Below are 9,581 nucleotides of genomic sequence, written 5' to 3' on the forward strand. Positions count from 1 at the left end.
GCTTGGGGCGGCTGTTTCTCATAGAAACGAGGTTGTTGCATATGCTGCATAGCTCCAAATGGTTGATGAGCATTACCCTGTTGTGCGTTTCCATAACGCAAGTTCGGATGATCTCTCCAGCCTGGATTGTAGGTGTTGGAGTATGGATTGTACGCTGGAGGTCTATTCATACAGTAGTTTGCAGTGTTCACATCCAATTCACATTCTTCTTGGAGGGTCGGATATGCATCTGTAGAGTGTCCTGCACTCGTCATATTCCACACGCCTTGACCTGGACACTCGGGTTGGATTTTTCCACGACCATCTTGCGAACGAAGTTCGTCAACTCAGAAAGTTGTTGTTGTATCGATTGGATGGCATGGTCGTTGTTGTTTCCGCTCATATGTCCAACATCTCTTGAACCAAATTGCTGCGTGTTTTCAGTCATCCTTGCAATAAGATCCCAAGCTTGTGCCGGCTTCTTATTTACTAAAGCTCCACCACTTGCAGCATCGATAATGTTCCTGTCCATCAACGACAAACCATCATAAAAGTATGGAATCAATAATTGAGGGGGAATTTGATGTAGTGGACATTTAATGAAAAGCTTATTGAATCACTCCCAATATTCATGGAGCGTTTCACCTGATTGTTGCTTGATGCCACATACCTCCTTCCTCAGGATCGCAGCTCTGGAAGCTGGAAAGTACCTGTCCAAAAATTTCTTCTTCATGTCGTTCCACGTGTCGATGCTTCCAGGTGGGAGATAGTAGAGCCAATCCTTTGCAGCATCTTTGAGTGAGAATGGGAAGGCTCTGAGTTTGATCTGTTCGTCAGTAACACCTGGTGGTTTCATGCTGTAGCACACCACGTCGAACTCTTGCAAGTGTTTGTGAGGTTCTTTACCTGCAAGTCCATGAAAAGAAGGCAATAAATTAATTAAGCCAGATTTCAGTTCAAAAGCAACAGTGTTATTGAGTGTTGGAAAGTTAATGCATAAGGGTTGCTGCGCCAAGTTGGGAGCAGCCAACTCCCTTAAAGTGCGGGTATCCTCAGCCATGACAGTCTCTTGATCACTTTCAGAGTCGCTAGAGCTAGAGATTTTGAGGTGGTTTAAAGATTCTGCAAGCTTCGCAATCTGAACAGCTTTTCGTTGCTTGGCTTCCTTTCGTAGCTTTCGCTAAACCTTCTCGATCTCAAGATTAAATATCAGTTCACCTGTACAAGAAGAACGGGGCATAAACAAGATGATAAATTAAAATAACACAAAGAGTAAAACAAAGTGCCAATCCCCGGCAACGGCGCCAAAAATTGACCTGTCGTGCAGTCAATCAAATATTTCACATAATCAGTGATCACAATTTAATGTAATACAGGGGAAGGGATCGTCTCCACAGGGATTGTGTGATTCACTCTTTCGTATTCTAATGCAGTAAATAAAGGGGGATTTTTCTTTTATTATCTAATTAAAATAAAATAACAAAACAATTAAATTAAAGGGGAACTGACTATCAAGGAGATGCCTGGCTCAAGGGATGATGCAGTTATGGCACTTGGGTGTTTTTATCATAAATTCAATAAAGTTAATTCTTATTAAAGTATCAATAAATTGGTTATAGTTATCAACAAGCTCTGACAACCAATTTTTCCTTACAGTGTAGGTAATTAAGGTACGACCGTTAACTACCCCTAATTAAGCAAATAAACCTAGGTGCGCCCATAAGAATATTGCCTAACCGCATTGTAATCTAGAAAAACCCAATTCAAAACAATTTACTACCTAGGATGAGCAATTAGATTTGATTGTCTAACCCCCGGGAAGGAACTATTCAACCCGGTTATCACCTATTGAAGTGCGAATACAATTACGGATATCCTACCTGAATTGACTTTAGATTATCAGACTAATTTAAATATCGGTACCAAAATATTCAATCAATCTAACAATCACAAACACTATTCTCAGAATTAGACAAATATTGATAATCAAAGAGAACTTCTATAAAGAAAATCAAGAATCTCCAAAACAAAAGAACCAAAACATTATCACCCCTCAAACCAGAAAAGTATCTACTCCATAATCAAATAGCAAAGAACAAAAGAGAAAGATAAAGTCATAGTGGAAGGGGAAATCTTCTCTGTCGATTTGCTCCTGCGCGATCTATGAATATGTTAGTCTCCTGCTCCTGTGCGTTTCTGCCCTCGCCGTTCTCCCCTTGGCAATAGGCGTGTGTTTTTCTTCTTATTTGATTTTTGCTCTAATTATTTTGTAGATGGGCTTTTGGGCCTTTAATTAATTTCTTATATCAAGAGGGTGTAGTTAGTCATGGTGCAAATCTAAATTTTTCTTCCTTTTTTCTGCCAATTATGCCAAATTTGATATTTGCCCTCTGCACACAGCAAATAAACAATTCACATATAAATTAAGTAGAATCCAATCAAAATCACTCAAATATCGCATATGATATGAATATAAAACGCATGCGATTTCCAACTATCAAGTTTTCTCCAAGCGGTAGAAATGAGCCTCATGTAAACCAGACATTGTTACTCGTAAAATGCCACTTTGGTCCCACTGGGTGTGCCAATTGTTGAAACCAAAAAATAATTTTTTGCGAGGCTCCAAGTTAGATTTTTCAAAGAGGTCTTGAGTCTCTTCTGAATACGATGTGCCCGAAGATCAAGCGGTGTGAGTTCTGGCAGCACTTCAAAGAGCCTATCCTTCATCGAATTGGGAAGCAACTCCGGCAATGGAGCTGCTGCACGGCTTCGAGCCTAAATGGTGGATTTGATGAATTTTCTCTAAGATCTAATGGAAATTGGATAAAATATACATGAAACTTAAATTAATATATTGAAAATGATAAAAGACAAAAGAAATTAAGATATAATCGGATAAAACTTAAAGCGTACGGATAAACTACTAGGAATATTAAAGGATAAAGTAGATTTTGGATCAGATCTCTTGTCATGTGTGTATTGTGTGTGCTTTTACTAAATATAACCTAAAATTGAAAGGTGCAAACGCTTCCTAGATTCTAGGGAGTTGGTTAGTTATTCCTCCAAATTATGACTCCACGTTGTATATGTTTTCTTTCGGCTTTTGAAGGTTGCAATTTGGCTTAACTAATCACCATATGCTTTGGCCTTTATTTCTGGGCAGCTCCATGGCCTCGGGACTCCGCTTCCGCCTTTGTCTTTGAGCCTCATCTCCTTGAGCTTAATCTTCTAGAGCCACTTCATTTTAAGCCTGATCCTCTGGAGCCTCATCATTTGGAGCTTTACTGTCTGGTGAGTAGGGGGCTCCATTAGATTAAAAGGCTATGTTTTTGGGAGATTTTGGTATGCTTTGAAGCGGCTCACCGGACTAAAAGACTTCATCTTTACGGAGCTCTGGTCTTTTGCGGGGTCCTGAAGCCTCTTCCGAGGTCTGCTTCTAGGCCAGTTCCTTCATGTTCAGGTATTTTTGGACCTATATCCAATATATAATAAAAATTACTAAAATTCATATTCAATTGAAAATAAAAATAAATTTATAAGAATTTGTATTTGTTGGTGTGAAAGAAAATAATTTATTTATTTTCTTGTCTTTTTTTTTTTTTTTTCATATTATTAGCCTAGACTCCTCTTCTTTCTGAAGGGCTTGGCCCGCACATGGTGGAGGCGGAATGAAGGAACACACAGTGATGAGAGAGACATCACTACATGGAGACTATTTAAGCGAGAACTCAAAGAGGAGTTCGCACCAGCAGATGCCGAGGGGGAGGCGTAGTGCAGGATTTGTCAATTGGAGCATCGAGAAGGCCACCTAAAGGACTACATCGAGAAATTTTCGGACCTGTTGCTGGAGATACCAAACATGTCCCCGAAGGAGGCGTTATTGACATTCTTGGAGGGCATCAAGCCACTGGGCGAAGCTAAGGATCAAAGAGAAGATCCCCACGAATGTCAACGAAGCGATAAGATACGCACAATGGCTACTTGAAGTTGAACGAAATGAGCCAAGCAGAGATGACAGGTCAAGAAGGCCTAGCCAAGGCAGAAACGGGGAAGACCAGAACCAACAGACCCCACGAACAAGCAAAGGCGGCGGCATGCGACCGTTAGACCATAGAATGAAACAAACAAAAAATAACTAAAAGAAAATAAAATATTGAATATTAAATAATTTGATGAAGCCTCACAAAATTGATATTTAAATTTAAATTTAATTTTAAGTTACGTAAAAATTTGATTAAGCCTCACAAAATTGATATTTCAATTTAAATTTAAGTTAGGTAAAAATTTGATTAAGCCTTACAAAATTGATATTTCAATTTAAATTTAAGGGTAAATTAGATAACACATCCTTGTGTTTTAGTAAAATGCACAAAATATCATGTACTTTATTTATTGCGTAAAACTTTCTTGTGTTAATGCAAAGTTTGCACGAAACACTCTACTTGTCCAAAACTGATATTTGGTTCTAAATAAAGACCTAATTTATGCAAGTTTTATACAAAGAAAAAACGCAAAATATCTTAAATAATTTTTTAATACAATAAATAAATAAATAATTGATTAATCCTTTATTTTATACTTCCTCCATCCCACATAATATGTTCCTATTTTCTATTTTTGTCCGTCCCATAAAACTTGTCATTTCTATTTTTGGAAATATAATTATTTACTTTAATCGCATTTTAAATTTTATAATTTTCTTAATTTTAATTAAACTATTTACTTATCTTAATCTTAATATATAATTATTTTTACTAATACACTTCTTAATTAGTTACTAATTATACTTTATCTAAATTCTCGTAGCTACAGTAATAGTCTCGTATTTTCTGGGACGGAGGGAGTAGTTTTTTGAGAGAAATTATTATCTGATTTTTATAAAAACTATAAAAATAAATAATTGATCAATTGTTTATTTATTTATTGTATTCAAAAAATTTTTTTGAGATATTTTACGTTTTTTATTTGTATAAAACTTGCATAATTTATGTCTTTATTAAAAAACAAATATCAGTTTTAGATAAGGAGAGTATTTCGTGCGAACTTTACATTAACACAAAGGGATTTTATCTAATAAATAAAACATAAAGTGTTCCGTTCATTTTTATTAAAATATAAGTGGGTGTTATATAATTTACCCTAAATTTAAATTTAAGTTAGGCAAAATTTGATTACTCACTATTTATATTAAATTGAAATTAAAATAAGTTTAGAAGAACTTCATCTGTCTCATTAGGCAAAATAGCATAAAATCCCCCTATGGTTTCACAAAGTTGCTGAAAACCCCCCCTGTTTTAAAACTTCAAAAAACCTACTTGTGGTTTGTAAAACGTGGCAGAAAAACCCTCCTCCGTTAGAACTTAACGAAGAGTGTATGTTACGCGCTTTAAATGCGAATTTTGGTCCAGAAAATGATAAATTTGTACGTGAAGTTACTAAAATGACCCTATGACTTTATTATATGCATTTTTCTCTCCCCTAAAATTCAATACAACTTAGTTCTTCCCCAATGTCTTCTTTTCAGAATATATTCAATTCAAAGAATAAAAAAAAATGAAACGAATAGATCAATTGGAGGCTCACAGAACTTAGTAAAATCAATTGAGAATTGTGATTTTTCATCTTCTCCCATATTTATGCAGAGAAACAGTGTTAATTTATGTTTCTTTCTCCATTCTTGCAGATATTTTTTAGGTTAAATTTTAGGAGCAAATAATTCATAATTGGAGAAGAACTTGGTGACGTTGCCTGCCTACAGAAGAATTAGGGAAGAAGAAGTAGAAGAAGGGAAAAAAAAATATTGGGAGGAAGAAGAAAAAAGGAAAAAATTGGGGAAAAAAATACCTGGTGCGTGCGGCTGCGGGTAAAGAAGAATTGAGAAATAAAATTGGGAAAAAGAAATAAGAGAAAGAATCTGGTGTGACTATGGGGGCGTAAAGAAAAATTGGGGAAGGAGAAGAAGGAACTTAAACAATTAAGACCCAAAAGAAAGAAAAATATTTTCCACAATTGACTGACTGGCAAACAACTCTAGCCCATTATTCTCAGCAGCTTCCTTCCTCGGCAAATAGACAACGGGTTAATATGAATTTTTCACAGATCTTCTGAGAGAAAATTACAGAAAAATAAGAAGAGAAAGGAAGAAGGAAAAGATGGGAGTGGGCGTGCGGGAGAAAAGGGAAGAAAAAACGTAGGAGAGAGAAAATGGTATAACGGTCAATTATGATAGAATTTAACGTATGTTAGTAGAATTTAGAGGGGATGGGCGAGTGTGCAACGTTTTACAAACCACAAGTAGATTTTTTGGAGTTTTAAAACCAGGTGGGTTTTTCAGCAACTTTGTGAAACCACGGGGGGATTTTATGCTATTTTGCCGTCTTATTAAGAAAAAAATTTCCTAATCTTATTATCGTTATTTCTTTATGTCATAGTTTACATTCTTCGAAATCCGTTTTTTTTTTATTTTTTTTTATTTTTTATTAGTGAATTACATGTGTGATTTATAATGCGAATATGATAGGTGATTAAAAAAATAGTAATATTAAAATAAAAATAAATAACTATGAACTTATAAATATATAAAAAATTAATAAAAATATAAATTATTAATTTTCTATTAAAAAAATTAGGATGTACTCTCTCCCTACTCATAGAAAGTATGTATTTGCTTTTTTTAGATGAATTAAATAATATAGTATTTTATTAATTAGTGAAAGTGTTTAAAATAATTTTGATATTTTTGTTCTCAAAAGTACAAATAAAAAATGAACATTTTTGTAGGAGTTAGGGATATCTCATTATTTATATATAATTATTTTTTTATAATTAATTAGAAATGAATACTGAGACAAACGTACCAAAATGGAAAAATAAGTTGAGACATATAAATATTTAAATAGACACATATCTATTTATTATAGGACAATTGTATTATTTGAATTATCATATTCTGAAAAGTTAATAGAGAATAAACGATTGGAGTAGTGGCTATATATATTACATATATTTATTTTTTGTATGATTTGAAAATCGACTAATAATACCATTTATGTTTAAGCAAATAAGAACTCCGGCTACAATCCATGTTGAATGCACCCGAAGAAACACGGGTTGGTAGGCTATACCTACGACATGAGAAAAATAGGCTCCGATACCATGTTAGAAATTTTGGGGGAAAATAATGAGATTGTCATGTTGATCATCAAAATAAGGAACCTATATAGGCAATACTAAACAGAATCGATAGATTCAAATCTAAGTAATCTAATCTATGGATAAGATCAAATCTAGATTTAGTAAAGTATCTAAAATATCTTAACAACGGTGCTTCAGAATTATATATAGTGATGTTGTTTAGACTCGCAACATCGATTGCCGAGTTATTATAATTTTTCTGATTTTTTTTTCTATAATAATTAATATATTTAAATAATTGAGTGGACTTTCTTACGTTAGACATGCATATATATGGTCATGTACAGTCTTCTGCAGGAAACGATCAATTCATATATATGTACTAATTAAGATATCCAATTAATTAATAAATTAATGCATATGGTAATAAACACGAAAGCCAGTTAAGATTTTGTTTCTGTAGACCCTGATATATTTCCTTCATCTAATTACGTTGAACACATGCATGTCACGATGGTTTCTAGAAGCTTGCATATATAATGAATTAATTATTCATAGAATGCGTTTATTACATAAAAAAAAAAAAAAAAAATTTAAAGTGGATAATATATTTTTATCCGGTCTAACTAATACATAGGCATGGATATCATGCTGAAATAACAAATATCCCACTATTTCTATATTCGAATAACTGACGAAATGTTCAATTTTTGGTCTCACGATAAATATTCCAAATGGGAGCCCGAAAAAGGAACGAGAAAAAATCTTCAAAAAATCTGTTACATTTTTTTTTTTTTTTTTGTAATCTTAAATTGTAACTATTAATATTTCATTTCGTATGTAATCCTCGAGTTTGGAGACGTGTTATCTCAAACTCAAGTTCAAATTTTATTTTATTTTGTTGAAATAAAACCCCCGTTTCAACAAGATTGCTGATCCTACTTCCGAAAAAAATTACTTATGTCTCTGATCCGGTCGAAACATTGGAAGGATTCACATGGCAAGTTCACAACCCTTGACTTCCAGCACATCTGTTAGAGTCTATGTGTCAGTTGCACCTACCGTACCAACTATAGGACTAGCATATGTAAAGCAATTGAACAATCAACAAACAACGACCATGGAAACAATGTTGCGAGACTAACAAAATTTGATGCAAAATATGTTATCCGATTTTTTCAAGGGTCACTCTGTACCATTTCTCAAAGCAACTAGGAATGCCACCTTCACAACTCTAGGCAAAATTTCCTGGCCCATCCTATGTGGATAGCACCATTTTGAGTATTAGTGCCCCAAATAGAGTGAACAAAGGGAAATCTCCACTGACATATCCCAATAACATGCCACTAGGAACAAAATATGATTTCATTCCTCCGGTCTATTCACGCGAAGAGCGATCAAGAGGATAAACTCATGATCCTATTCTTATCCCTAATCATCTACCACCAAGGATTGATTTGGAAAAGGTGGCGCAGGTTCTAAGGGTGCACTTCGGAATAAACTCCTAGATTGGCAACCGTCTGGCCGATCGAAGGCCCTTCCTGGAAAGGATCATCAATTAGCACCCTCTCCTAATAAATTACCGACCTCCCAACTTTCATACATTTCCAGAGAAGACAGTTCCTCAACCATCGAGCATGTCCGGAAGGTTCACAGCCCAGTCGGGGGAAATTGGGAACAACCTTCACTTCAAACTTCAACATTTCGGGTTTTCATTAACAAAAACATTATTTTTATGGTTTGTCAATCTTTCACCTGGGCAAATACAGACTTGGAAAGGTCTGGAGGCTGCATTGCATGCAAGTTTCTTTAATCCAGTTCCATCGATATCCTTTACCGACCTTTTGGAAACAAGACAGATACCCGAAGAAAATGCCCCTCAAGTCATAGAGCAAATTCGGCTCTTGAAGGGGCGTTGTCTGACTACCATCGATGAGGAGGAGATGACCAACTTACTGGTCCAACACATGCATGCCTGAATAAGAGAAGCCCTTACAGCTCAACGATATTAAAAATCTAGCACAATTAACCTCCAAGGCGAGTTGGTTGGAATATCTTTTCATAGAAAATGATAAAAATTTCAGAAGGGAAAGATACAACATATGGCAAGTATAGATTCGGGGGTGCATCCTTTTAATTCAGAGAGGACTGGTGAGGTGGAAGAAATGGTGACTGAAATCGTCAAAGGGCAACTATATGTTTTTTCCAAACTCAAATCTATTCCTAGGGCAGAGACTAATAGAGACCAGCCTTCATTCGATGTATCCAAAGCGGATGAGATCTTTAACATACTGTTGGCAAATGGTCAAATTCGGATACCAAAATGACAACGACTAGCCAAGCAGTAAGGGTCGGAGAAAGGCAATCACTCATTCTTGCGGAAATTAAAGGGAGACCTGATTGTAAGTGGCATATTCGTTCACTCATAATACAAACTGGTGTACTCTTTTCAGAAAGTAGATACAAAG

The 9,581-nt window shown here is 35.0% G+C and overlaps 1 protein-coding gene across 1 annotated transcript; it reads right to left on the minus strand.

Annotated features, from left to right (window-relative positions):
- Positions 1-250: 250 nt before the first annotated feature.
- Positions 251-1,039, minus strand: LOC127252496 (uncharacterized). Its single transcript, XM_051276690.1, has 2 exons — positions 690-1,039; positions 251-503 (listed from the first exon to the last, which is right to left on the minus strand). Exons 1-2 carry the CDS (start codon positions 1,037-1,039, stop codon positions 251-253), a joined length of 603 nt encoding a protein of 200 aa, XP_051132647.1.
- Between the last annotated feature and the right edge of the window lie 8,542 nt (positions 1,040-9,581).

The sequence above is a fragment of the Andrographis paniculata genome, unplaced genomic scaffold (genome assembly GCF_009805555.1).
Source record: "Andrographis paniculata isolate CXL003 unplaced genomic scaffold, ASM980555v1 Contig46END, whole genome shotgun sequence".
Lineage (NCBI taxonomy): Eukaryota > Viridiplantae > Streptophyta > Magnoliopsida > Lamiales > Acanthaceae > Andrographis > Andrographis paniculata.